Source organism: Diaphorina citri, unplaced genomic scaffold (genome assembly GCF_000475195.1).
Source record: "Diaphorina citri unplaced genomic scaffold, Diaci psyllid genome assembly version 1.1 scaffold237, whole genome shotgun sequence".
NCBI classification, from domain to species: domain Eukaryota; kingdom Metazoa; phylum Arthropoda; class Insecta; order Hemiptera; family Psyllidae; genus Diaphorina; species Diaphorina citri.
Window position 1 is genome coordinate 133,656 of NW_007377674.1, and position 26,923 is coordinate 160,578.

The 26,923-nt window shown below is 39.3% G+C and overlaps 5 protein-coding genes and 1 long non-coding RNA gene across 6 annotated transcripts; 2 read left to right on the forward strand and 4 right to left on the reverse strand.

The window, feature by feature from the left end:
* Window positions 1–1,160: 1,160 nt before the first annotated feature.
* LOC103506458 (U6 snRNA-associated Sm-like protein LSm3) lies at window positions 1,161–2,247 on the reverse strand. The gene is made up of 3 exons (XM_008470846.3): window positions 2,003–2,247; window positions 1,693–1,800; window positions 1,161–1,607 (listed from the first exon to the last, which is right to left on the reverse strand). The coding sequence occupies exons 1-3, from the start codon at window positions 2,015–2,017 to the stop codon at window positions 1,425–1,427; spliced, it is 306 nt and encodes a 101-aa protein (XP_008469068.1). The 5' UTR covers window positions 2,018–2,247; the 3' UTR covers window positions 1,161–1,424.
* A 963-nt stretch (window positions 2,248–3,210) lies between these two features.
* LOC103506471 (probable ATP-dependent RNA helicase DDX27) lies at window positions 3,211–6,978 on the forward strand. Its single transcript, XM_026821517.1, has 7 exons — window positions 3,211–3,365; window positions 3,703–3,837; window positions 4,200–4,377; window positions 4,784–4,990; window positions 5,569–5,859; window positions 6,300–6,381; window positions 6,706–6,978. The coding sequence occupies exons 1-7, from the start codon at window positions 3,297–3,299 to the stop codon at window positions 6,869–6,871; spliced, it is 1,128 nt and encodes a 375-aa protein (XP_026677318.1). The 5' UTR covers window positions 3,211–3,296; the 3' UTR covers window positions 6,872–6,978.
* Window positions 6,979–11,300: 4,322 nt separating this feature from the next.
* Window positions 11,301–15,816, reverse strand: LOC103506474 (syndetin). Its single transcript, XM_026821505.1, has 10 exons — window positions 15,558–15,816; window positions 14,925–15,128; window positions 14,516–14,655; window positions 13,954–14,131; window positions 13,620–13,814; window positions 13,173–13,373; window positions 12,678–12,804; window positions 12,185–12,359; window positions 11,452–11,613; window positions 11,301–11,385 (listed from the first exon to the last, which is right to left on the reverse strand). The coding sequence occupies exons 1-10, from the start codon at window positions 15,600–15,602 to the stop codon at window positions 11,301–11,303; spliced, it is 1,512 nt and encodes a 503-aa protein (XP_026677306.1). The 5' UTR covers window positions 15,603–15,816.
* LOC103506475 (probable ATP-dependent RNA helicase DDX27) lies at window positions 15,812–18,747 on the forward strand. Its single transcript, XM_026821506.1, has 7 exons — window positions 15,812–15,952; window positions 16,317–16,628; window positions 16,980–17,158; window positions 17,461–17,584; window positions 17,902–18,029; window positions 18,429–18,626; window positions 18,708–18,747. Exons 1-7 carry the CDS (start codon window positions 15,812–15,814, stop codon window positions 18,745–18,747), a joined length of 1,122 nt encoding a protein of 373 aa, XP_026677307.1.
* Window positions 18,748–18,884: 137 nt separating this feature from the next.
* Window positions 18,885–26,901, reverse strand: LOC103506476. Its single transcript, XM_026821507.1, has 14 exons — window positions 26,887–26,901; window positions 26,238–26,467; window positions 25,593–25,899; window positions 23,340–23,546; window positions 22,693–22,851; window positions 22,007–22,137; window positions 21,414–21,680; window positions 20,884–21,086; window positions 20,756–20,759; window positions 20,521–20,614; window positions 19,970–20,338; window positions 19,459–19,600; window positions 19,029–19,214; window positions 18,885–18,949 (listed from the first exon to the last, which is right to left on the reverse strand). The coding sequence occupies exons 1-14, from the start codon at window positions 26,899–26,901 to the stop codon at window positions 18,885–18,887; spliced, it is 2,379 nt and encodes a 792-aa protein (XP_026677308.1).
* LOC103506459 lies at window positions 24,603–25,453 on the reverse strand. Its single transcript, XR_541222.3, has 2 exons — window positions 25,385–25,453; window positions 24,603–24,953 (listed from the first exon to the last, which is right to left on the reverse strand). It is a non-coding gene; the product is annotated as an uncharacterized LOC103506459 (long non-coding RNA).
* Window positions 26,902–26,923: the final 22 nt, after the last annotated feature.

Consider the following 26,923-nt stretch of genomic DNA (forward strand, 5'->3'; position numbering starts at 1 on the left):
CGTGGTTATGTACCGGGTTGAGATAGGCAAGGTTGGTAAACTTGCCTTGTTTTTAAGTTACCACTCCCATGCCAAACTGTAGAAACAATATCTTCTCTCACCTAGTACTGTCTCAGCTCAACCCGGCACATAACCACAACCTGAAAGCACCAGTTCCGCATGGATCACTGAAGTTGAGCACGGTTGCGCGTGGTTAGTACCCGGATGGGTGACCATCTGGCCAATAGCGTGCTGCTAGCTTTAAAAAAATAAAGTTATTGGAGTCAGAGAATAAAAGACAGCGCCGCAGGCGAATTTTTTTTTCGAGAAAATTTAAGTAGCTCCTTCAAGGTTGCATAGGTACTTTTTTTTACTGACCAAAGTCTTTTTCTCGTTTTATAGGCTTTGAAATATTCCCAAAACTTTTTCATGAAGAGACAAAATTTCAGCGCCGCAGGCGAAATTTTTGAGAGATTATATGTTGCCCCTTCATGGTTGCATACTTTTTTAATTGAAATCTTTCTTTGTCTTTTTTAGGCTTTGAAAAATTCCCTGACTTTTTTCGATTTTTGGCACTTTTTCGTGAAATTCCCTGACTTTTCCCTGACTTTTCCAGTCCCCATGAAATTCCCTGACTTTTCCCGGTTTTCCCGGTTTTCCAGTCTGGTAGACACCCTGCGTAGGTTATAGGAAACCTTTGGAGGGACAAGCAAAAGGAGAGAGACCAAAGGGGAGAAAGATTACTCTCAGGGGAAGAGAGGAGATGATGTTGAATGCAAACACAGGTAGTGAGGAAGAGAATACCTACTCAAGTCAATTTTTTTATTGGTCAGTTTTGAATCAGATCATTATTTATTTATGTTAAGACAACTATTCTTCAGTCATTTCACACATTTGTTTTTCCTTAAACTGTAAACATTCTCATTCATAAATTTTGCTAGCTAGATGGTTAAGATGAATTACCAAAATTAATAAAATATGGTGAATTATGTAAAGGTAGGCAACTTGCTCAATTCATCTCTTCTTTCCTTTCATAATATTAGATAGGTACCTAACACAGGATTGGTTCTTCCAAAATTTGGAAGAAAGAAAGGTAATATTTACTATTACCTTCCTTTCTTCAAATCTTTCTAAATTTTTAAACCTCTCCTATTGTAAATAAATTTAAGTAACACATCCAATTTGTAATTGATTTAAGTGTATTATCTATGATAAATTATTTAGTGAAATATACAATTTTTTTTATCTTTAAGAAATAACATATTAACTTGTAATTAATTTCATTTTTCCAGAGAGATTCTGCTTATAAATAGTAGGTATAGGTAATGAATGCACTTACCTATGATTTCTTCTATGATGAAGATCTACTGATGATACAAATGTCAATCAAAATAAACAAAACGATGGTGATTTTCAACTTAGAGCTAGGGTTTATTGGAACATATTTACAAAGCTGGTGTTCTGTTGGGAGGGGATACCAAGATCACACCATCTCCTCTTACAAATAACATGGGAATACTTCTTTTGGTAGTTTTGTAGATCTCTTCATAGGTTTCCTCATCTATCTCTACAGTGGTTACAGTTTCTTCTACATCTCCTAGCACCATGTTCAAGTGCTGGTCATAGGCCTGGAGAAACAAACAGGACAAAATTGATGAATAGTATCATGAATAAGAAATAACAAGGCTGACAACATTAAAGAATAATACTTACATGTAATTTTCCTCTCAGAACTCTTTCATTTCTCATTTTGACATGGACTCTTTCATCTAAACTTAACCGGATCAAATCCAGGGGTTCTTTGACAGAAATAGTGGGGATCTGGAAATACAACCAAATAGAAATCAATAGTTATTTTGATAAGTAGATAACAGAGAGATATCTTGAGTGAGTTCTATAGCTAAGCGTCTACGGGTAATAAATATTGTGCAAGTCAGCTTGGACAAGAGGATTTCCTGTGTTTACATCATGTGATTTCCTGTCTCCTGTGTGTTTAAATACCAGTGTCTCTTGCATATATTACCTGTTCATCTTCCATGCTTCTTGATAAGGTATCACATCAACTGTTTTCCAGCCGGTACTTCTGATTACCAGTGAATAAGTGGTAACCTCTTGAAATCTGGGGTAGAAGGATGTACTTGGGATGTGAATATAACTTCAATTACTTGGAACAAACCTAAACTAGGTGATTTTTAATCCAAAATTTAACTTTTTTTATCCTTTCTTCAGTAGCACCGAATTTCTAATTTCAACTAGGTATTCAAACGTTTTCAAAAATGTAAACAAAAAGATGTGTACGATAACTCCACACAAACTGTACGGTAATCTCGTGAATCTCGTAACTCGTATATAGCGGCAACGTTGCACGAAAATCAAATCAAAACAACGTGGTTTGATACTTTGATCTTTTTCTGGTAAAATTTAATTTTAATTAATTAGGTAATAATTAATACTGCGTTATTTTGTTATCCAGCACTCTATTATCAGAAAACAATGCAAGTAGATCTGTTAAAGACTATTGAGGACGACGAAGAAGTCCCCAACTATTCAGACGACTCAGATAAGGAGGTTGAGGTAAGTACTTGGGTACTACACTCTGAACTATCTTCAGGATTTCTACTACCTACCTAGAGTCCTAGAAGATAAAAGTACCATCCCCGAGGGCTCTAACTATGTACCTATATTCTATGAATGCCACTACTGTAACATTGCTACAAGATCACTGATTCCATGTTCAAATGACATAAGCAGGTAGGTACCTTAACAAAGTCACAGGTACCTAATCTGCTAAAATCAGGGGTTAAGAGTTTATGTTGAGACAGAAGCTTGTCCAAAGGCTAATTTGGGTTGGTATCCTCAGACAGCCATTGTACCCAATCTTCCACGTTTAAAATTTTCCTCAGAGGTAGTGCCTATTTTATTTAATGTATCAATGTCTTTTGCTTTCCTTTACAGTATCAACCAAAGAAGTTCAAAACAAAAAAGATCACAGACTTTGACAATGATTTTAGTTTTGTGTCCAGCATAGAAGAATACAATAAAGACACAGAAATAGTAGTAGCCTACTGCTGGAGTAAAGGGACTTTTCAGTCTAATGCGAGCAGTATATATATGCACTTTTATTATTAACAAATAAAGGAATCAACTCACGCAAGAATCCAGACTCATCCGTCATGGTTTTAGTGACCAGTTTCCTCTTTCTCTTACGTCCTCCAGTACTCTTATGTCTACTATGTTTCAGGATACGTAAAGACACTCACTTGGACAGGAAAGCACTTCTAGCTGCTCTTGTGTGCAGAACATTCAAAGATCATACAATGATATTTGTGCCCACCAAACGAGAGGCTCATGAAATGCACATCCTTCTGGGACTATTGGGAATCAAGGTAAGGATATGGTTTGGTTCATGTGTTTGTAAATCATTGAGTCCAGGGTAGGGTGGAACTGACGATTTCTTTTGGTCAGTACTGGAGAATATTCATGATGAAGTATTTAGAATCCTAGGAAAAGTCGACTACAGTACCATGTTCTTTTTCGGTGGAGAAAAAGTGTCTATTATGGCTCTGATTGAAAATAAGCCCCTTTTTGGGGGAAACAACTAAATTCCGACTAAACCCCTTGTTTGGACTCCTAGGTTAAAGGGACTCTTGAGTCCTATTTGATCAGGATAAATGTACATTTTGTTCTATTTTAACCCTGCTAAACACTGACGTATATTTTCAGGCAGGAGAGTTGCACGGTAATTTGACTCAGCCTAGTCGATTGGAATCTCTACGGAAGTTCAAGGACGAAGAAACAGATGTCCTCATTGCCACAGACGTGGCTGCTCGAGGATTGGACATTCGAGGCGTTAAGACTGTAAGTATACCTTGATCTTTTACTTTTTTAAGAGGTTTGACAGAGGGAACTGTAATTGCTAAGGTCTTATCATCCCGAAATCGAAGAGAGGAGGAAGACCATTATCCGTTCAGGATAAAATCTGGCCTGGGCGAGAATCGAACCCGCAGCCTAGCGCTTACAAAGCAGACGGCTAACTAGGCTGGCAAATCTTTCATAAGACTGCTTCTCTATCTCTGCAGTCCATAAGCCCACACTTTGTTTTTTTTTTCTTCATCTTCTTTTTTTTTACCCTGCAAGTCAACAAATCGATTTTTTGTACTCAAAACATATTAACAAACCAATTCCTTGTACTTTAAGAGTTTCCATATTATGTTTCACAGGTGATCAACTACCGTATGCCCCATTCCCTGGAGCACTACATCCACAGGGTGGGCAGAACAGCCCGGGCTGGTAAAGGAGGAGTATCGGTGTCCATGGCAGGAGAAGTGGATAGGAAGCTGGTCAAACAAGTTATTAAGAATGCCAAGAACCCGGTCAAACATAGGATAATACCACCTGGTTAGTAGAACAAGACATATGTTTCGCAGCAATGCGATGTACGTACAACAAAATGTTGTGCTTAGTTGATTTCCAAAAAACTGTGTCAAACATAGGATAATACCAACCGATAAGTAGGTAAGTAGAAAAGACGCTAAAGGATGGATTGAGTTTCTACGAAATGGAAAAGAGATCCTTGCCAGTCTAGTTAACTTGGAGGGTAGCGCGTCTGCCTTGTAAGCGCTAGGTCGCGGGTTCGATTCCCACCCGCGGCGGCCTTTCTTCTATGCTGTGCCCCTGTTCTCTATTTCGGGACGGTAAGATCTTCGTTGTAAGTTCCTTCTCTAACTAAGATTTGATAGTTTTTCTCCTTTTTCCTGAAGCCCAAGACTAAAAACACCTTCTTTCCCCCCTCCCCCCCTTGCAGAAATCGTAGACAAATACCGCGCCAAGGTGGAAGCTATTGAAGGTGAAGTACAGAAGATTCTAACTGAAGAAAAGCACGACCGGTTACTCAACAAGGCAGATGAACAAGTGAGCAAGGCAGAGAAAATGCTCAAGGAAAAGAAACCCCTACATGAAAATCCACCCCGGGAATGGTTCCAGACCAAGAAGGAGAGAGCTGCTATTAAGAGTGAGTTGTCTTCTATTATGGCTGTCATATTGTTGTTGTAGTGGTGTTCGTGTTCCGAGGGGGGTTGATGGTCTCTAGCCAAGATCACTTAGCCCGTCCTGAACCGTAGTCAACCATCATGAGTGCTTTTCTTTTGGAGATAAATCCTTTCTAATCTCCAGCTAGCCAGGCTGGTGAGGGTTTAGCTGCTCTGATCCTTTATTTACAGTCTCACAGCAAGACACTGGTCTGCTCCCTGTTTTAGGTCCCCCAGCCAGACCATTTATGGCTGTAGCGTGATAGGGCGCTTTGTGTTTCGCCACTAGCTATCTAGGATGTGAAAATGCTTATCACTAATACAATTTTTAATTATTTTTTTGCATGTTATAATCAACAGAAAAATTGGATGAGGACCGAGAAGAATATCTGTCGCTGATTCAGAAACGAGGCAAGCGCGCCGGGAAAGCAATCAAAGAGCCGTCATCGTGATAGGGCGCTTTGTGTTTCGCCACTAGCTATCTAGGATGTGAAAATACTTAAGATCAGCTTATCACTATGTATTTTTAATTATTTTTTTGCATGTTATACTTAATCAACAGAAAAATTGGATGAGGACCGAGAAGAATATCTGTCGCTGATTCAGAAACGAGGCAAGCGCGCCGGGAAAGCAATCAAAGAGAAAATGGACAAGAAAAAGAAGAAGGAAAATGCAGAGGAAGATAAGTTCAATGACGATCAGTACAAATTGCAGAAGATAGCCTTCCGGCAGGCCAAGGCGAGCAAGAGTAAACTGAAGGGGAATAGAATCAAATCCATGGCAGATGGATTTGTGAGTGATGATGAGAATGAAGAGGAGGAGAGCTTCTCGAGGCCCAGACCCAACAAACCAGGTAAGGAGAAATAGATATTAAGAAGCGCGGTAGCTCTCCGACCCGCCAAGTCAAGAAAGTTCGACAGCGCTACTAGAGGTATTATACACCACAGAGAAACGAGAAAGTAGCCATTTGTGAGATATTGGAGAGGTTTCGTATTAGGTGTATTTTCCTTTCAGTAAACTTTCGAGAACGGAACCAATTTTCATATCGCGCTATCTTGGATGAAAACAGCAACAAGTTCCCGACACGACGTTTGAAACAACATCTTGGATTTCCTATGGTTTTTAGTACTGGCACTATCACGCCGAAAGAGGGGAAAGTAGCTTCAGGAAAGGGGAAATTCCGAATACAACTATATGCAACCTGAACAATAACGAAGAGGGAAAAACATGAAGTTCAAATTTTTTTTCTGAAATTTGTTACTTATTCTTTGTTTACTTTGCATTCTTTTCTAGGTGGCAAAAAGAAGAATCTATTCGGACAGGCAAACAATTTGACAGATGTGAGCGAAAAGCAAGTCAAAATGGCGAGATACCAGTAAGTATTGGTATTCTAATTGAACGACTAAAGCGGGTTCGATATTTTAACTCGGCGAGTTTTCAGTCAGGTTGTTTGCCACGGGTTTATTCATGGAATTTTTTTCTCATTTATTTGAGAATTTGAGCACAACAATAGAGCTCAAAGATGGTAGTTAGGTGGCAGAGAACACCTCCAGCTTCAACCTCGCCTAGTTAATCCAGCCTTTAAGGCTGTTTGCCCCTACACCTAAGACCAAGCTTTTTGTTTGTGTCTTCCCCCTGGTCCCTCTGTGATGAAAAACTTGTTTACATTTATTCATGATTATTTTTGCTTGTTTTCCAGGGCACACCAAAAGAAGAAGGAAAACTTCATGATGAAGAAACGAAAGGCGAACATGAAGAACGCGCCGAAGAAAAGTCAGGAGAAATTTAACATGAAAATGAACCGGGGTGGGAATAAGGGAAAGGGAGGTAAGAAGGGAGGCATGGGGAAAGGGAGAAAGAAGTAGTTATACCCTACTGTGTCTAGCTGTCTAGTGACCAAGTGTAAGGGAAACGCAAAGATGGGTCAACTAGGGAAGAGTGAACATTGAAGGTGGTATGAAGGGTAAAAGCACTCAAATTTACTGAACATGTTGCCTATGGTATTTTTAACTGGTGACTTCTTGGTACTGTCTCCTGGTTTATCTGTTGTTTTTCCACTCACAGCTGGTTTACTGTTTGAATTTGAAGTAGTGGGTGGAGCTGGGGCTACCAGATTACTTTACACCTTCGCATTTCACGTTTCACAGTAGAACATAGCTTGTTTATCTAGCTCAGATATGACTTATTATGTAGTCTCTTTACATCTTTACCCCCAGCAGTCAAACAAGCTCTGCCTTGCATGGTACATAGGTATCTAACTTACCTATTTTTTACTTTCCATTACTAAAGTATATTTCCTTTGTTGTTTGTTAAATAAAATTCTTGCTACAGAAAAGTTTATAAACAGAAAAAAAAACTGGGTTTTCATTTATCTATTTTAAAAATATTAAATATTGACGTGTATAAAGTGAAAGATATCTAGTGACTTGGTGAAATCACGATATTTAGATGTCCTGACATGAAATAAGTAATACATAACAGCACACGTAAACGTAAAATAATACTCGTACGTAATGAGTCGCGACCAGTAGCGGCATTACAATCAACATAGTTTTTCCCTCTTTTATTATTAGCATAGGGTATGGTGCTCCACCACTAAAGTTGTAATATGCCATTGGCACCTCGACAAGAATAAATACATTTATGATATACCTCTACAATCCGAGTTTAAATTTGGTTTAAGTTTAACTCTTCTATTGAGCAATCTGCTTGCCTTGAAAGTTTAAAAGCCTAGTTAGCTTGGAGGGTAGCGCGTCTGCCTTTTAAGTGCCAGGTCGCGGTTTCGATTCCTGCCCGGGGTGGATTTTATCCTAGACCTAGACAAAAAGACAAATATGGATTGCTTAATTGAAGAGTTAAACCACGTGTAAACTCCGATTGTGGTCGTTAGATTACACATAAATAATTAGGTACACATAGGTAAATATTTACCTCACTGGGTCTACCCAGATTTCTTGAAGAAACTCAGTATGGACGTTTGCTTCGTCGCGTTGGGAGATTTCGTGGGTTTCGAAGCAGGCGGGGTTTTAGATTTGGTTTCCTTTTCCTCCACCTTGGGTTTCTTCGTATCCTGCTGTACTGGGTTCGATTCCCCTTCAGAATCGGAACAGCTGACGGTTTCAAATTCTTTCACTGTACCTGTGGAAGGATAAATTAAACCTTTTAAAATGAGCCTTTTAAAATGTTGACTGGATTAATCATCAGAAGGACTCAAATTTGAAAGACAAACATTCAAAGGATTTTCTTGAGGAGATTTGATAGAGGGACCTGTATCCTGTAAAGGCCACACATAATCGAAGTTGATCCACATCAATTCATAATAAATTCACATCGATCGACAACCGTCGACTATGTGTGGACAGAGTTGCGTTTTAAGCCTAGTTATCTTGGAAGGTAGCGCGGCTGCCTTGTAAGTGCTAGGTCGCGGGTTCGATTCCCGCTCGGGGCGAATCAGTGTTCTACTTAACCAACTGATGGAAACCTGAAAAAATAACATAGCTATAAATAGGTATGAAAAAAAATCTTTGTTGACATTTTATTAAGTATCTACCTACTAACACGAGAACTATTTATGTAAATTTGGCATAGCGACACCAAGTACCTTTGACAAACTAACCACATCATATTGAAATCTAGTGCATCCCACCCAGGGCGAACTTTATCCTAGAGAGGTAAGGCTTTTTCTTGAAACAGCTGACCTTCTTCTATCCTGTCAGCTGTCCTCCACTCTCCAATTTCAGGACAGTTCCGTTGTTAGTCTTTTGGTCACAATGGACCAGAGTATGTAGTTCAATAGTTCAAATCAATACACATGGATATTATAAAAAAAGACAAAGGAAAGTTCTCAACTTACAATTTTATTCTCATCGAACACAAACTCCTCCAAGTTGGCCAAGTAAAGGTTAAATTCTTCTGAATCACTCATTGTGAGATTCTTGGGTTCAATATGTTTCCGTTTTTCTGTTATCCAAAGAGAGGAAATGAGATCTCAATCCAACCAACTACTATAACTTATCATAATAATACATAGCAGTGAACTTATCACAGTGTTATCAAAATTAACAGGAAAATCACAGAAGAAAAAGAAAACTGGTTTTTACTTTCCCAGCTTTTCTTTTTTCAAAAAAAAAACTTTAAATTTGGCGCGCATTTTTCTTTTTTTGAAATACACCACTGTTGCCATATTGCACCAACATATGTTTACATTACCGTACGTACAACAAATTTATTACCGTACAAAAAATTGCACCCACTTTCAGAGCCATCTAGGCCGCGGGTCCGATTCCCGCCCGGTCGGGTTTGATCCTACACGGATAATGTTCGTCCCCGGAATGGCTAGCTTTCTCCTATGATGTCTTCGATTTCGGGACGATAAAACCTTAACAGAAGGGACCTAAAACCAAAAAATTACCTTCAGGAAAAAAGTAATCAAAACACCATGTGGAAATGTCCAGCATAAATATTGAAATGGAGTCACTCGTAGATATTTCATAGGTATCGATAAATATTATTTAAACACAATAGTAATTTCTAAAACTAAAGATTATGATCGCGGTACCTAATTAGAATAATGGAGTTATTTATGACTAAAAAAAATCCTCGGGAACAATTAAAATGTATAAGTTCTGGCATTGATTGAGTTAATAAATAAAATAAAAATTGAAAATATAATATTGAGATTAAGTGTGATGTGAAATAGATGAGATTAGTTCATTTTACTTGCCTTGCACACTGAAGAGCCAGGGTCGATTGTGGGATATGTAGGCGAGGACAATACAAGAAATTCCTAGACCTAGAGTTGCGTTTTAAGCCTAGTTATCTTGGAAGGTAGCGCGGCTGCCTTGTAAGTGCTAGGTCGCGGGTTCGATTCCCGCTCGGGGCGAACTTTAAACTAAACAGATAAGGCTCGTTTTCGGAGCGGTTGGCTTTCTTCTATCCTGTCTTCCTTCTCTCTCCGCTTTCGGGACGATAAGCCCTTGGCAGTTACAGAGTTATATCAAACCTCATAAGAAACATTACAGACGATTATGTGACAGGAGATTTTTTAAAAAAGAGAAATCTAAGGCCCATCTCTGTGGCTGAGTGGTCAAGAGCACTGACTTTCAACCTGGAGGTGCTGGGTTCGAATCCCGGTCAGGGCGGAAATTTTCTGACTGAACTTTTCCGTTCTTGGATAGGCATGGATAAAATAGAATGTTCCTTGAAGCAATGCGAAAGCTCTTCCAAGGTAGGTACAATCTTGGGGGAAAAAAAAAAACAGATGAAAAAAAAGATGAGATTTCTAAAGTTTACATCTAGGTCGAACTTGCCATGTCGACTGACTTTCGAGATTCACAAGGATATTTGGACGGAGATTCTGCACAGGAATGACGCACCTAGTTCTATCTGACGTGAGATTTCTGGTCCTCTAGTAGAGTGAGCAGTCTCTGTCTAGATTTCTTATCGTTCTGACACACCAGACAGCAAAGCACGAGGGACTCCAACTGACGATAGGAGAATTCCTGAAAGATGGAAAGATAAGGAGGCACGGGTAGCTACTGCTACAACAACAACAGGCATGGTTAGTCTAGACTAGAGGTTATGCATTTGCTTCCCTTTCAAAAGATCCCGGGTTCGATTCTCAAAGGAGACATAAATTAAACGGGGGTTACCTTCTGATGAAAGTGAAACACTCATCCCCGCCCTCAAAATTTAGGGGTAGTTACCGCACTAATCTGTAGGACTCACTTAAGGCTGGCCTTTAAGGTAGTCTTTTTTTTCTGCTAAGATCTTGTCGTCCCGAAATCGAAGAGAGAAGGAAGACAGGATGGGTGAAAGCCAGTCGTTCCGAGAACGAACATTATCCAATAAGGATAAAATCCGTCCCGGGCGGGAATCGAACCCGCGGCCTAGCGCTTACAAGGCAGACGCGCTAGCAACCAAGCTAACTAGGCTGGTGCTGGTGTTATGGGTCTTAATCTCCGCACTAATTGTAGTAGGAGTCGGAGCTACTTACACTAAACTGACTTCTAAGGTAATCTTCTAAGGCACTCTCTTGCATGTAGTACGCTTTCAGATAGGAGTCTATCAGGGGCCGCAAAGGGAGAGGAGGTTTCAATTGCGACATTTCTTCCAGCTTGGTGTTCAATTGCACCCAATCCAACTGCATGAGGGCACGGCCCCCGCTGGAGCACTTGCGAGCCCCTGAGAACCTGAACACAAATGAAGTGGAAAGTTCAGTGAAGAAATGAACAGGTGGGTAAGATGTTCAAACATAATTTTAACCAAAAAATGTTCAAAAGCAGTGCGCGGTTCTCACGACTTCGCCTGAGGTCGCTCAAACTTTGCAGAGAGATTCGATAAAGTGGCCTTGGGCCGGCTTTCTACAAAGTATTGAAAGCTAGTTAGTTTGGCTCAGATAAATTATATTGAAAGATTAAAGATACGGGGGGGGGGGGGGAAAAACCAAAAAGGAAAGGATATCCATGCTTCGTTCTCGAGAAATATTCTCAGCTCGTCCAAACATTTGGTGTGATATTTGGCGAAATAGTTGGAGCTCTGAGTTTTGATTGAGTTATGCAACTCCATAGAGTCACTCGAACAGAATTCTTCTCCTATGAGAGTCAGCCTGCAATGTAAGACAGGAGTTTGCGTATTTGAGGACTTTACGGCTCGGGTGGCTCAAACTTTATAGAGAAGTTCATTATAGAATATACAGCATGGCTCAAAAGTCCTAGTGAACTCCTTGTAACTTTTGTAGTTACAGCATGCTTCAAAAGCGTCCCTGAGGCTCATTTCCAGAAATCTGCGATTCAGCCGTTATTCAGGGTCAAAGTTCCGCTATCTAGCGCATTACTTTGGAAAAAGCTCGCAAGCAGTTTGCCTTTCTCACATTACCTTTCGGCTCAGATTACAGAAATGTTCCTTTCGAAAAAGTAGATCAAAAGTGTACCTGAGCCGAGGTTCGAAAATGTACGGTTCGGTCGGCGAAAAATAGAAATAACTTAGATCATTCAATTATCAAGTTAGCCAGGCCGCTCGTTCGATCCCCATCATGGGCGTATTTTATCCTGAACGGATAATGTTCGTTCTGAGAACGGCTGGCTTTCTCCTCTTCTTCTCTCTTCGCTTTCGGGGCGATAAGACCTTACCAGTTACAGTTCCCTCTATCAAACCTCTTGAAAAAAAAGGTAACTTACTTATGAACAATAGCCAGCATCTGAAGGAAGTCATCAAACTTGAATCCGGACAGTGTAGAAGACAGAATCAGTATGGACACTCTACCCTGTACATCGTTCCATAGTCTGGTGAAGCCACCCTGTAGTTTTTGCTGTACATATTGCTCGTTCAGATTTCTCTCGAAATCATCAGGATCTGAGGAAGCAAAATAAACAAGTACATAGCTCAGTACTTAAACTCAGAAACCAGACTCTCAAAAATCTGGTGTGAACATCACTCGACTAAGCATCCTTATCTTTTTGCTTTTGAATGGTGTTTTTTCTTCTGCTCTAACCATGTATAGTCAGGTCAGTACAGCTGAAAACCGCCAAAAAGCAGTCAAAACCTACTAAAAAGCGGTCAAAATACCGCCAACCGCAGTACCTATTTTAAACAAATGTTTCGTGTTGCATCCTTGTCACAATTGTGGACTACATACCAAATTTCAATATGTAACAGTAATATTTCACGCACCAGATTTTTCAGGAGCACATGTGTTCTTCTCATGCCATCTAACCACTTGATGATAATTCTTCAGTATGGTCCACATAGATTTGCACAGGGTCAGCAGACAGGCTAGTACTTTGTTGTCATCAATACACTGAAAGTCATGCAAATGAACATCTATTTAAAACAGGAGAGCCAGCCTAGTAAGCTTGGTTGGTTTGGTAGCACGTCTGCCTTGTAAGCGCTAGGCCGCGGGTTCGATTCCCGCCCGGGGCGGATTTTATCCTGAACGGATGTTTGTTCTTGGAACGGCTGGCTTTCTCCTATCCTGTCTTCGTCCTCTCTTTGCTTTCGGGAAGATAAGACCTAAGCAATCACAGTTCCCTCTATCAAACCTCTTGAAAAAAAATCTTTAAGGCAGGAGAAAATTTACCAAGTTTTTAGCTTTAGAAATAAGTAATTGGGTTTTTTTCCCAAAAATGATATGAAACTCAGACAGATATTCCTCTCTCTCCTCCTTACCTTACATAGATCTCCATATTGCTTCTTAGGCCCACTCAGATATGTCTTGTCCACATATTGTTGAGTAATGGAGAAGGCTGTATTGTGAACAGTGGATGTGAAATGCATCAGGAGTTGGTCTACAGCCACGCGGGATTTTCCCAGCAGTGTGTAGGCTACCTGGAGCTTTGAATAAATGTCACTTTTGAATTGGATGCAGATCTGAAATATAGAGAAAATTACCTCACTACCTATTAACAGTTCTCTATAGGTATTAGGCCTTTTTTACTTCCTATTTTTTCATCAGTAGTTTTTGCCCAAAGTTGTTGCGTCTTGTCTCTGGTGTTCTTTCTAATAGCAAGGTTTATGACAACAAATGGGAAAAATTCACCTCTTAGAATAGGAATGTGATAAGGAATTTGGAGCTATAAAGTGCCTATTTTTCAATAACCGAGTCAAAATACTTACTTTGGACAGCACTTCATCCAGATACTCTTCAGTCATGACCAGAGTGTCTTGTAGTTTATTACTGAGAGCTGCAATACAGGAGAAGTGTTTCAGACCCTGGCTGTGAGTCACTTGTGTGCAGTCCAATATTAGAGAGATAGCAGACGGGTAGTTCTCTTCTAGGAGTAACTGGTTCAACTTGTGCTCGGTTTGGAGCTGAGGCAGAAATCAAATGATATAAATTGAATTATTAAACAGTATTATTAGTTTTAGGATAACTAGGTACTAGTTCAGATCTACCTAGAGAGCACATGTCAAAGTGTGGCCCTAGGAATTAGTATACAAATTAACTTACCAAAGCCTTTATAGAATTGAGTGACTTCAACAGATCCAAAGTGACATTTCTTCTTCTAAAAGTGGACAGAATTTTCAAGCTGGATGTAGTATACAGATTGTTAGCATAGGAGAGTTTGGTTCTAGTTGAGCGGCAGAGTAGCAAACTGGTGGACAGCTGGCTTTGAATTTCTTGAAATCTAAGGAGATAACAGTTCAACTAGAATTAATAACGCAATTGATTGATGTAAAAATCAAGGAACTCACCTGGTAATTAGAATGGAATAAATTTAATCTCAGCTGAGGTATATATGTTTTTTTTTTTTTTTTTTTTTTTTTTTTTTATTTAAAAAAAAAAAACCCTAATCTCAGCTGAAGTTTTTTTTTTTTTTTTTTTTTTTTTTTTTTTTTTTTTTAATCATAATAATAACAACCTCCTACAACTTGAATAAAAGGATTCTTTGGTCCCTATTCAAGAAGTGTACATGAGTACATGAATATTATTTGTTGATAGTGATCCAACTAAGGATCAACAAGAGCTCACTCATTCTGTCAAGCAACAAGAAGTGTATAATTTAACTTACTCTTCAAACTGGGAATTAAACTGGTCCTGTTTCAGGTTGATAAGGTCTACAACCTGTTTGCATACAGCCTGATGTTGAGCAGTTAGGGTTTTCATGTTCTTCTGTAGCTCTTCAACATTATCAATGTTGTCCTTCAAATTCTGAAAGTTAGTTGAAATAGTAGACAGTGGTAAATCAATATGAATTGGTCTCATGATGTATTTATTTTTAAATGCATTTCTAGGCTCCGCACACAGGAATTTTGTCAGAAAAGACCCTCATTTCAATGTATTGTAATGTACTGAGGGAATCATTTGGAAATTTTCTAGTAACCCACCTTTTGAGAGTCTGAATCACCCAATTATAATATCAATTGACTGATGACCAAAGTGACACTAACATTACAATATGCTTGTGGATAAATAGTTACCTCTAGTTCATATTGAAACATGTCAACACTGCCATCATCAGTGAAAAATATTGGTTCAATATTCTTCACCAAATCTTCATCACTTGTCTTGTCCTCATATTGTGTTTCATTGATTTTATCCTCCTTCTTTTCATCAAATTCATCCTCTATTTGGTCGGATAGATAGTAAGAAGAATTTGGGGACACTACGGGAATTTGATAAGACTGGAAACAGAAATTGGTACTTGTGCAGAAGTCACGTCCATGGAATATTACTACCAAAGGAACTGGCACAAACAAGCAGTGACCCTGGTTATTATAGGGTTAGGTTAAACACAAGAAGGAGTTTTCACAATTAGAGCAGTGATTAGCGTTATTATAGGGTTGGGTTGAATACACAAAGGAGCTTTTCTTTTCCACGGACGTGACTTCTGCATAATTACTGGAATGGTTTGATATGGTGATACAAAGTAAATAATAATATTACCAGTGTTGTGATATACCCACTGTCAGATTTGAGTACTGTGCAAGTGCAACCGTACCAGATGGGCTCCTTTCCAAAATGAGAACCTGAAAGGAATGATAAGTGTAAAGAAGAAAGGCCTTTCATAGTAGTAGAAAAATGGACCTCTGGTGAGAGTATTCCATACATACCTTCTTCTGAATAAGTCCCTTTAGTTTGAATTTGAAATCTTCCATGATTTCCAAGTCAGGACTGGATCCGGTCTAATTGAGTAGGTGCTTAGAACTGGTCCTCCATTACACTTCTCTCTTTTCCACACTAGTTATTTGACCTTTTTCCAATGTAAATCCTTCAGAAAATCGGACTGGAAGAGAAAGGCCACCTGGAAAACTCTTCTGTGCCTCTGTGGAAATTTCAAAAGTCAAAAGTTTGTGGATGACACTGGATGAGGGGGAGGAGGGAACTGGGGGTGGGTGGGGGATTGATCAAAGACACATGGAATAATCTTGACAAATACATCAAAAGGAAACACAATACTAGGATTGATGACAGAATTGCCAGAGCTAGAAAGAAATTGAGACTTCAAGTAAGTATGGTAAACAATGCTATGGTAAAGACACATGGAATAATCTTGACAAATACATCAAGAGGAAACACAATACTAGGATTGATGACAGAATTGCCAGAGCTAGAAAGAAATTGAGACTTCAAGTAAGTATGGTAAACAATGCTATGGCTATCAGAACACTCAAGCTAAAGCCATGGATTAAGAATAAAGCAAAATCTCAACACCAACTGGTATGTAGGTATTCTGCCCCTGCAGACCCCTGGTGCAGGGAGTCCCTGTAGGAACATTCAAAGGCCTTTATAAGGAATACTATGCTAAAAACATCTGCTTACAATTTGGAGCTAATAAAAACCTATGTTATATTTTGTTCCTTTCATTTTAGGATGACAGTAGTGATGAAGAAGGAAACAAAGAGGACAAGGAAGATAATGAAGGAAGTGAAGAAGATGATGTAGATGCAGAAGAAGATTTTGCCTTACCTGATGATGAAATGAAACATGATAACATCAAAAATAGACAGAAATTGATTGGAAAGAAGAAGCAGAAGAGACTGGCTAAAGAAGGCAAACTTAAACAGGTGGAAGCAGAGGAATATGAAGAGAATGAAGGTGGAAAAGAATTCTTTGAGGATGCTCCTCCTGTGGAAGAAAACAGTAGCTTTCATCAGATGAACCTGTCACGTCCTCTACTTAAAGTAAGTAGCTGCTACCTCCATTGCTGAATGGGTATAACAGTAGGTTTGCACACTGGAGGTCCCAAATTCAATTCCTGGAAGATTCAATTTTTTTTTTTCTTTTCTGTATACGTCTTTTATTAGATGGGCATTAGAAAATGTATAATACCAAGTAATGTACCTACCTATAATTAGGTAGGTATGTTGCAGTGCAATAGTCCTAAACTAAAATGGACGTGGCACATAAGGGATCAAAAGAGACTGCCTTAACATAATAATAATAATAATAATAGGTAGGTATGTTCCTTTATTATTATTATTATTATTATGATTATTAGTACCTAATTCTATTTCATTTTTCCTTTTCTATAGGCTATTGGAGCTCTCAACTATATCTATCCTACCCCTATTCAAGCAGCCACCATACCGGTAGCATTGCTGGGTCGAGATATTTGTGGTTGTGCTGCTACAGGGACAGGTAAAACCGCTGCCTTCATGTTACCCATCCTAGAGAGATTGCTGTACAAACCTCGAGATGATCAGAACACAAGGTAAGAAAAAGGTATTCTGGAAAAGGTATTTAAAAGAATCTCAGTGAAGAAAACAGAGACAAGGACATGGGTATGATATGAGTCAGTTGACAAATATCAATGGTCTGGTATCACCTGGTACACAGAAGAGTGTGGGTTCAATCCCAGCCAAGGTATAGAATTTTATCCTTAAAATACTTTGAGAATTTGGCAACTATAGTTGTAGCCTACTGCTGAATTAAAGGGACTTTTCAGGTCCATCTAAGCAGTATATATAAGTACTACATATTACCTATTATTTATTATTCTTTCCTTTTTTCCAGAGTGCTTGTGTTAGTTCCTACCCGAGAGTTAGGTGTTCAAGTGTACCAAGTGACACGACAGTTGGCTCAGTTCACGTCGGTAGAGGTGGCACTGTCAGTGGGAGGTTTAGAAGTTAAAGTACAGGTGAGTAAAAGTCCCTTGTCCCCCCTAGTAGAATAATAAGATCTGGATTAAAGTACCTACTAAAGCAAAAGTAATTATGTAGGTAGGTACACAAACGTAAAACGATATCCATTTCTAGATCTGATTTAGAAATAGACATTGGTACACCAAAAGTCATGAAGACCATAAAAAAAACTGATCTGATTTCAAAGAAATGTGCTTGTTTGTTTAGTCTGGGTCTCTTAGGGCCCTGATAAAAGTGTGTTCTTCAAAAACAGCTTACTATTATTTTAAGAGTATAAAATAATTTGTATTCATTTCCACCTCCCTCCCTGTAGGAATCTGTTCTGAGGAAGTGTCCCGATATCGTTATAGCCACGCCTGGTCGTCTTCTCGATCACTTGCACAACACTCCCTCCTTTTCTCTCTCCGATATTGAAGTTCTAGTGCTCGACGAGGCTGACAGGTAAATATGTCCTATATGGTCTTATTTTTCATCTGAGGTGAGACTTGAGCCTCATATGAACCCATTTCTGAAAAGAATGGTAATGAACTGAGGTCACAATTTACAAGGTAATTGATCATATGTTCGTAAAAGCTTAACCCATCCTTTAGGGCTGTTTGGCCCTACACCAAGCCTCAGAGTGGGCTTTTTGTGTATGTAATTGATTTTAAGGGTTTGTTATTCATACAGAGAAAAATGGTAGATTGCCCCGGGCAATGATTTTGCCCTTTGCTTGCAATTTCTTATGGCCACATATCCCCCCCCCCCTTGTGGAACCAAGTTGGGGCTAATGACGTTCGAAGTCGTGCCTCTTTTAAAACTAATTTATTTTAAAAGTCCCTTTTCTCTTATCACTTCCAGGATGTTGGACGAACATTTCGCGTCTCAAATGAAAGAAATCATCCGCCTCTGTTCCCGAACCCGTCAGACCATGCTGTTCTCCGCCACTATGACTGATGCGGTCAATGACCTCGTGTCTGTCTCGCTGACAAGACCGGTGCGAGTGTTTGTTGATAATAACCACGAGGTGGCGCTCAACTTGCGACAAGAGTTTGTGAGGTGAGAACAAAACGTTTTTTTTTTTTTTTTTTAATTTTTTTTCCCCCTTGTTGAATCTGGACCGATTTCCTCTCCTTTCAGTGTGGAAAAGCCCAAGTGGCGTCTCAGCCCTTGTACATGAATCACAAAATGGCGGCTTTTCAACCCTAAAAAATCTGGAGTTGGAAGTTGGACTTCAAAAGAGAGGAAATTGTTTTGGATTCCACAAGAAAAATGTGCGTAAACTGAATAGAATTGCAACTATCTTGACCATTAGTTTTAGCAACATTGACGAGGTGCGGCTATACAATGTTCTGGGACTGATGCTGCTACGGGAAAACTGCCTGTGAACAAAATATTGAACTGTGTAAGAGCAGAGGATTCAATATGTCTATATGTCTACTGACAAAGGAATCAACTCACGCAAGAATCCAGACTCATCCGTCATGGTTTTAGTGACCAGTTTCCTCTTTCTCTTACGTCCTCCAGTACTCTGAGGTTCCGGGGTGGGGGGTATGACGTCATCATCATCAGATAGGGTGGCAGACTTGATATCGACACGGGGAGGAGAGGGGGGAGGTGGCGATAAACTTCTTTCCCTCTCTGGTTCTGAAATGAAGGAAATGTCATTAAAAAAAAAAAAAAAAAAAAAAAAAAATTATTTGTAAGGAAAAAAAAAGCTAGGAAACCAAACATCTTGGGTTTTTTCGAAAAAAGTGAATACCCATTTGATTTTTACCTAAATTCCTTTAAAACTGAGCTACCAAAGGTGTGTCCAAACATGGTCGATCGACGGCCGTCTACTATGTGTGGACAGTTGGACACAACCTTCAGAGACCAATTCTGATTTTACCTTCTTTCTCAGATTCACTGGAATCACTGAACACCCTGATTCTCCTCCTCTGTACTTCTTTCTCTTTCTTTTCCTTCTTCTTGTCCGTCTTCTTAGAATTGGCTGACTTCGTAGAGGTCTTTTTACCCTTTGATTTCTTGTCCTGTAAAAGAAAAAGAGATTATCAATTTTTTTTTTTTTTTTCGTAGAATGGAGAATTTAGGTACATGTTACTTGTCTGTGAGAGAAGGAAACTTGTCCTCCTTTTTGGACTTGTTCGTAGAATGGAGAATTTAGGTACATGTTACTTGTCTGTGAGAGAAGGAAACTTGTCCTCCTTTTTGGACTTGTACATCAATATATTTACCTATAAAGGGAAAAAATTCGTCTTCAGACTTGGTTAAGGCTGAAGATGAAATTTACCACAGGACGTAAATTTCCCGAAATTCATCATAGATAGGACGTAAATAAGACCTCAGTAGTTACAATTCCCCCTTTCAAACCTCTTCGTTTTTTCATCTTTTTTACTTACCTTTTCAGAGTCCTTGTTATTCTCATCTACTTCCACATTTTCTGCCACTTCTGGTTTTTCGTTCTCATCAGTCTCTTCCACATCCATAGCCTCATCTTCAATTTCCTTTGATTTTACCTTTTCAGAGTCCTTGTTATTCTTATCTACTTCCACATTTTCTGCCACTTCTGGTTTTTCGTTCTCATCAGTCTCTTCCACATCCATAGCCTCATCTTCAATTTCCTTTGATTCGTTGCTGGGTTTCTTGGCAATGGGTTTTGTTTCTTTGATAGGTTTTTGGACAGCAGGTTCAGCTTTCTTAATTTCTGGCAGGGGACCTTTGGAGAAAAATGATGTAATATTCGCCGACCCCGCTCCCTTTTCAGCGCCCTGGAGTAAAGTTCAAACAAAAAGCATAGTTTAGTATCAAGAGTAAAACATACCTAGGTGGCCAAGTTTATCACATCAAAACTGAAATAATAAGTTTTTCCTAAACTTACAAGTGTTGGAACTTTGGACACATTGTTAAGGGCCAAAGACATGACACCAGAAGGAAGGATATACCAACTTACCTTCTTCTTTCCAGCAGTGATTCCAGATTTTTTAGCAGGACTAACAGGCACTTTCTTGACAGGACTTTTGTTCTCCACTTTTTTCTCCTCGAGCCTAAATCCGAAGTTTCAGCCATTGGTCCGTGTGTGTGTCTGTGTGTCTGTCTGTCTGTAAACAAAATATCTCGAGAACGGTAAGAGCTAGAGACTTGAAATTTGGTATGTGTGTAGTTGTCAAATTTGACAAGGGCCACACGAAACTTTTGGTTAAGATGGGTGCAACGGTTGGCGGCATTTTACCGCTTTTTGGCTGTTTTCGGTGTAATTTAACAATATATCGGGAACGGTATGAGCTAGAGACTTGAAATTTGGTGTGGGGTTTACAAATGTGACAAGGATGCTTACTGAACATGTTGCCTATGGTATTTTTAACTGGTGACTTCTTGGCACTGTCTCCTGGTTTATCTGTTGTTTTTCCACTCACAGCTGGTTTACTGTTTGAATTTGAAGTAGTGGGTGGAGCTGGGGCTACCAGATTTCTTCTGTTAGCCACAATTTTCACCTGATCACATTTTAAATTTGACAAACTGCAAAATTTAACAATCAAATAGATGACAGAGTAATTAGAAGTTTTTCTACATCCCAGTTCTAATAAGAGTCTGCAGAGAGAATTAAAGCTTAAGTTTATTTACCACTGTCATTAAAAATGTTTACATCAGACACATACTTTCCCTATCTATGGTGCTAGGTACAATAAATGCCTTCCTTTGACAGACTAAATAAAGCACTATTAATTTATACTCAAATTTACTTATTTACTTTCTATGTCTGTGATATAGGCAAATAGACATGGTACCCCTCTTATAATGGTTGAGGGTTATAAGTACATAATACATCTTGTTGAAAAAACTTACCTGCTGCATTGGGCAATATTTTTGTCTGCACTTTGATCAGCCAGATATACACTGTTCATATCTGTACCACTGTTACCAGATTTTTGTATGCTGTACACATGTTGAGATGTGATCTTCTCAAATCTATCCTTAACACTCTCTAACTGATTATCTGGTACAATCAGCATTTTCTTTGAACTTGGATCAGTCTTACTAGTCCCAAACACAAACCAACAAGTGGAGAGTTTGGGCTTGAAGCTTTCATCATTTACAAAGGTTGATAGTAATCTGAAAAAATAAAAACATATACCTATTAATATTGACATGAAAAGGGATATGGACAAACCATACCTTGCAAGATGGAGCACCAATTGGCTGATGCCACTGGCTCCTCACACCTATAAGTAATATTACAATGCAAATTGAGTAATCACAGGCATCTGTGATGTACATATTATAATGAGATCAAAGGATTTTTGTGAAATGGAAAAAAAAGTTTATAGGTATTGTGGATGTTTCAGGCAATTTTGACTGACCAAATAAGACTGAAAAGTCCCTTTGCTCCTGCAGTCTATCCCATTAATGCAGCTTCAGAATGCTATAAAATTACTTACGATTTGGCCAAACCAACATGTATGTTCAGTGTTCTGATGTTCTCCCACAACACAGATATCACAGCACTAGGAAATTGAATCTCACTTTGCTCTTGCACCTTCTCGACTCGCTTTATGAACACTTGGAGATCCTGTGAAATGATAAGATAAGAATATATTGACAAAAAAGTTGTGAAATTAATAAAAAAATCTTTTATATTCATATCTAATGCCAGCTACTCACGCTGACAGACCTAGGTCTTTTAGACAGTCTGAACGTGTGTGGCGAAAAAGGCTTCCGACCTAGGGCTCTCAGACGATGACAGACCTATGTCGGAAGCTTTTTTCGTCACACACGCTCAGACTGTCTGACAGGTCTGTCCGCGTGAGTGGTTGGCATTATATCCTTCATAAAGCGGTGCTATATTAAAACGTTGAGCTGAAGGCATCAACTACATGTCCTACTTTGACAGTCTAAAAAAATACTACACTATCCGTTGACAGAAATATTCGGTAATTAAATTTTCATCTTGACTGGGATTCAAACCCAACACCTCTGGTTTGAGAGTTAGTGCTTTTTACCTCACGGTCACAGGGTACTGAAATTCGTGAGGTATTTTCTGTAATGTTGCGTAGTTTTTTGGGGGGTTTTTATGAAAAGAGTTATGGTTGTTATGTTGGGTAATTTTTTATGCTAGGAGACTTACCTGTACGATATAATCTACATAGGGACTATGCTTCTCAATAATATCAGACACTTCCCAGTCTACTCTGGACATCATGAGAAGTATTTGCTGTGTGTCGATAGATTTCCACGCCACACAAGCGTACACGGGTTTACGTAGGTCGGTGACTACTGTCAATGTCTGGAAGAGAAACGAGACGGACAGATATGTATTGTTGCTGTTAGCTAATGTCAAGAAGTGACCATAAGGTCATTTTCTTGCGTCCATCCAATGTATTGTGTATAAGAATATAAATAGTGACTCCAACTTTTAGACGGATATTTTTAGTAAGTTACTACACTTAAGGGATCCTAGGCTCATGTCCCCCCTTTAAATACTGCCATGCTGTGAGCATAAAGGGTTAAACGACGAGTATACTCGAAAAGAAAGCAACTACTCGTATTGACCGAACGGTAGTGAGGTCTATGTTTCAGCTCGAGCGTTTTGCATTTATTTTCGATGTTTGTTTGTTCCGCCATAACTTGCAATTGCCTGGTGCAATTTCAAGGCAGGTCGATTCTTGAATTGGGGTCCCAATACTGAGCAGGGCCCATTTTTGGTCCCTTTGAACTCTCAGCTTACGCAGAAGAGTTTGAGTGAGGTCTACATTTCACAGAACTACTAGTTACCTGTGTATAAAACTGATGCAGCGTATTCTTGGTCTGGTCTGAAAGGAGACATTCCAAGTAGCTGTGTAGAATTTGAAACTGAGAAGACAAGAACACGAGGGATTCCACAGCTATAACCCGTTCACTTAGACCGAATAGAGTTTCACTCTTCTTCAAATCCACCTCGACACACATTTCAGCTAATGCCACCCGATCCAGACTATTGGTCTGAAATTGAAAACATTGTATTTTTGTCGTCATTCGAGAATCAAGCCCCTGTGTGGACAACGGAGTTCTCATCGTTCCGAAATCGAAAATAGAAGAACAGGTCAGGAGTCAGCCGTTTCAAGAACAAACCTTATCTGTTAGGGTTAAAGTTCACCCCGGGAGGGAATCGAACCCTCGACCTAATGCTCACAAGGCCAATTAGCTTCAGTAGCATAAACTGAATGTTCCAACAGTTAACAGGATACCTGCCAAGGTGGTGTAGTGGTCAAGACGCTCGCCTGGTAAACATGAGGGCGTGGGTTCAATCCCAGCCAAGGTATGGAATTTTATCCTCAATATAATTTGAGAATTTGACCACAATTGCTATGTTAGTCTTTTGGTCACAATGGACCAGAGTATGTAGTTCAATAGTTCAAATCAATACACATGGATATTATAAAAAAAGACAAAGGAAAGTTCTCAACTTACAATTTTATTCTCATCGAACACAAACTCCTCCAAGTTGGCCAAGTAAAGGTTAAATTCTTCTGAATCACTCATTGTGAGATTCTTGGGTTCAATATGTTTCCGTTTTTCTGTTATCCAAAGAGAGGAAATGAGATCTCAATCCAACCAACTACTATAACTTATCATAATAATACATAGCAGTGAACTTATCACAGTGTTATCAAAATTAACAGGAAAATCACAGAAGAAAAAGAAAACTGGTTTTTACTTTCCCAGCTTTTCTTTTTTCAAAAAAAAAACTTTAAATTTGGCGCGCATTTTTCTTTTTTTGAAATACACCACTGTTGCCATATTGCACCAACATATGTTTACATTACCGTACGTACAACAAATTTATTACCGTACAAAAAATTGCACCCACTTTCAGAGCCATCTAGGCCGCGGGTCCGATTCCCGCCCGGTCGGGTTTGATCCTACACGGATAATGTTCGTCCCCGGAATGGCTAGCTTTCTCCTATGATGTCTTCGATTTCGGGACGATAAAACCTTAACAGAAGGGACCTAAAACCAAAAAATTACCTTCAGGAAAAAAGTAATCAAAACACCATGTGGAAATGTCCAGCATAAATATTGAAATGGAGTCACTCGTAGATATTTCATAGGTATCGATAAATATTATTTAAACACAATAGTAATTTCTAAAACTAAAGATTATGATCGCGGTACCTAATTAGAATAATGGAGTTATTTATGACTAAAAAAAATCCTCGGGAACAATTAAAATGTATAAGTTCTGGCATTGATTGAGTTAATAAATAAAATAAAAATTGAAAATATAATATTGAGATTAAGTGTGATGTGAAATAGATGAGATTAGTTCATTTTACTTGCCTTGCACACTGAAGAGCCAGGGTCGATTGTGGGATATGTAGGCGAGGACAATACAAGAAATTCCTAGACCTAGAGTTGCGTTTGTTGTTTACTAATGCGAAGGAATTGATTATTAGGTCATTTCCTACGAGCATCCCTAAGAACGACGCGACGGACGGCGGTCGTTCGAAAAAAGTGAATACCCATTTGATTTTTACCTAAATTCCTTTAAAACTGAGCTACCAAAGGTGTGTCCAAACATGGTCGATCGACGGCCGTCTACTATGTGTGGACAGTTGGACACAACCTTCAGAGACCAATTCTGATTTTACCTTCTTTCTCAGATTCACTGGAATCACTGAACACCCTGATTCTCCTCCTCTGTACTTCTTTCTCTTTCTTTTCCTTCTTCTTGTCCGTCTTCTTAGAATTGGCTGACTTCGTAGAGGTCTTTTTACCCTTTGATTTCTTGTCCTGTAAAAGAAAAAGAGATTATCAATTTTTTTTTTTTTTTCCTAGACCTATAGTTGCGTTTTAAGCCTAGTTATCTTGGAAGGTAGCGCGGCTGCCTTGTAAGTGCTAGGTCGCGGGTTCGATTCCCGCTCGGGGCGAAAAAATACTACTGGTAGAAGCTTAACTCATCCTTTAGGTCTGTTTGCCCTTACACCTAAGCATCTAAGTGGACTTTTTGTGTGCGGAGTTAAGATTCGTAGAAAAAGGTATACTCACAGACAAGGTCAGGTCACTCTCACTCATGGTACTCATTATGAGATTCTCCTTGATTCTCTTGAGAACAGACTGTAGTTTGAGTGACGTAACAGAGACGATCTTACCCGACGTTTGATCGAGCGAAAAGAAATGATAGACGATATACAGGTAGTATTCGAACAGTTGGAACAGAGAGTAAATGATGGTGGAGGCAATAAGCTTGAGATATTTGGACATCTGTAGGTATTTACCACACAGGCGGAGTATGGAGAGGGAAGTATTGGTAAGGCAACAGGTTTGTTTGGTCTGCGAGGTGTGCTTGGACCGACTGAAATCAGAAGCGGGATGTGGGCTTTTAGTATTTTCATATCAGGAATTATTGTGCGCTGTACTATCATACACGAAGAGAGTAATATGAAAGATATAAAGACGAAAATGGTTGGTCGGTTGGTGGTTGTTTGGTATCAAATGTTGGGAATTCACCATCAGGTCGCTTTGCTTCTGACCACTTAAAGAAAATGTGGATGCTGTTTGCCATTCTTCGCTACCGATATGTTCCGCTATCTTTGGAAATGAAACCTATTTTATTCCCGCAGTTTGCTCCTATTTAACAGGCCTGTTAAAGGCTGAAAAAATATTGGTGAAATCCACTTCTTGTCTACTTACCCATCATCACTATCGTCGCTATAATATCCCGAAGGATCATCCGGTATGTCCTGTAGGATATCCTCCCCGGTCGACACGGGAGGTACGTGCATAGGCTGATCAAATGGGGTGCCACTAGAGTCGCCACTGAAATAGAGTGTGCCCCCGGACACGGAGCTGTCATCATTAGACACGGCACTGCTCAGTGCTCGCGATGCATTACGTATACTGTGACGGAGACTGCGAAACTCCTGGAAACAAACAAAATTAACGTCAGCTTTTTTTTTTGTGTGTGATGTATTCGGTCAAAATTTTCGATAGTACTTTTGAGAGACCAACCTCAGTGGTGTGGTGGTTAGCAAGGTGGACTTCGGATCTGGAGGTTGGTGGTTCGAGTCCAAGTCAAGTCATAAAATATAGCGTAGGGTATTAAGCAGGGAACGATATTTGTGACGAGCATGACACAATTAAAATTCCTAGTAGACTCTCGAGTGGAAGTCAACCACTAGGCAAGGTTAGCGCGTTCTCTACCACCTAACCCTTAGAGCTCCATTATTATGTGGTCCAATTCTCAAACAAATGAATGAGGATAAAATTCCATGCCTCGGCTAGGATCGCACCCACGCCCTCCTGTTTACCAGGCGGTACGGTAAAGCCTTTCGAAAAACGCAAAATCTTTTATCATGCTCGAAGCGCGATTTTTTAAA

What these genes read in the sequence shown, in the direction of transcription:
- LOC103506458 (XM_008470846.3), bottom strand. An exon ending in TTCTGAGAGGAAAATTACAT is followed by an intron (nt 1,608 to 1,692) that starts GTAAGTATTATT and finishes TTGTTTCTCCAG; the next exon opens with GCCTATGACCAGCACTTGAA.
- LOC103506471 (XM_026821517.1), top strand. Translation starts at nt 3,297, where the DNA reads ATGATATTTGTGCCCACCAAACGAGAGGCTCATGAAATGCACATCCTT. An exon ending in TGGGACTATTGGGAATCAAG is followed by an intron (nt 3,366 to 3,702) that starts GTAAGGATATGG and finishes GTATATTTTCAG; the next exon opens with GCAGGAGAGTTGCACGGTAA. An exon ending in ACATTCGAGGCGTTAAGACT is followed by an intron (nt 3,838 to 4,199) that starts GTAAGTATACCT and finishes TATGTTTCACAG; the next exon opens with GTGATCAACTACCGTATGCC.
- LOC103506474 (XM_026821505.1), bottom strand. Translation starts at nt 15,602, where the DNA reads ATGGAAGATTTCAAATTCAAACTAAAGGGACTTATTCAGAAGAAG. An exon ending in TGGATGAAGTGCTGTCCAAA is followed by an intron (nt 13,374 to 13,619) that starts GTAAGTATTTTG and finishes TCTATATTTCAG; the next exon opens with ATCTGCATCCAATTCAAAAG. An exon ending in ATGCTGGCTATTGTTCATAA is followed by an intron (nt 11,614 to 12,184) that starts GTAAGTTACCTT and finishes CTTACATTGCAG; the next exon opens with GCTGACTCTCATAGGAGAAG.
- LOC103506475 (XM_026821506.1), top strand. Translation starts at nt 15,812, where the DNA reads ATGAGGGGGAGGAGGGAACTGGGGGTGGGTGGGGGATTGATCAAAGAC. An exon ending in TGTCACGTCCTCTACTTAAA is followed by an intron (nt 16,629 to 16,979) that starts GTAAGTAGCTGC and finishes CCTTTTCTATAG; the next exon opens with GCTATTGGAGCTCTCAACTA. An exon ending in GTGCTCGACGAGGCTGACAG is followed by an intron (nt 18,030 to 18,428) that starts GTAAATATGTCC and finishes TATCACTTCCAG; the next exon opens with GATGTTGGACGAACATTTCG.
- LOC103506476 (XM_026821507.1), bottom strand. An exon ending in TGCATCAGTTTTATACACAG is followed by an intron (nt 22,852 to 23,339) that starts GTAACTAGTAGT and finishes TTTCTCTTCCAG; the next exon opens with ACATTGACAGTAGTCACCGA. An exon ending in AATATTGCCCAATGCAGCAG is followed by an intron (nt 21,087 to 21,413) that starts GTAAGTTTTTTC and finishes TAAATTTTGCAG; the next exon opens with TTTGTCAAATTTAAAATGTG.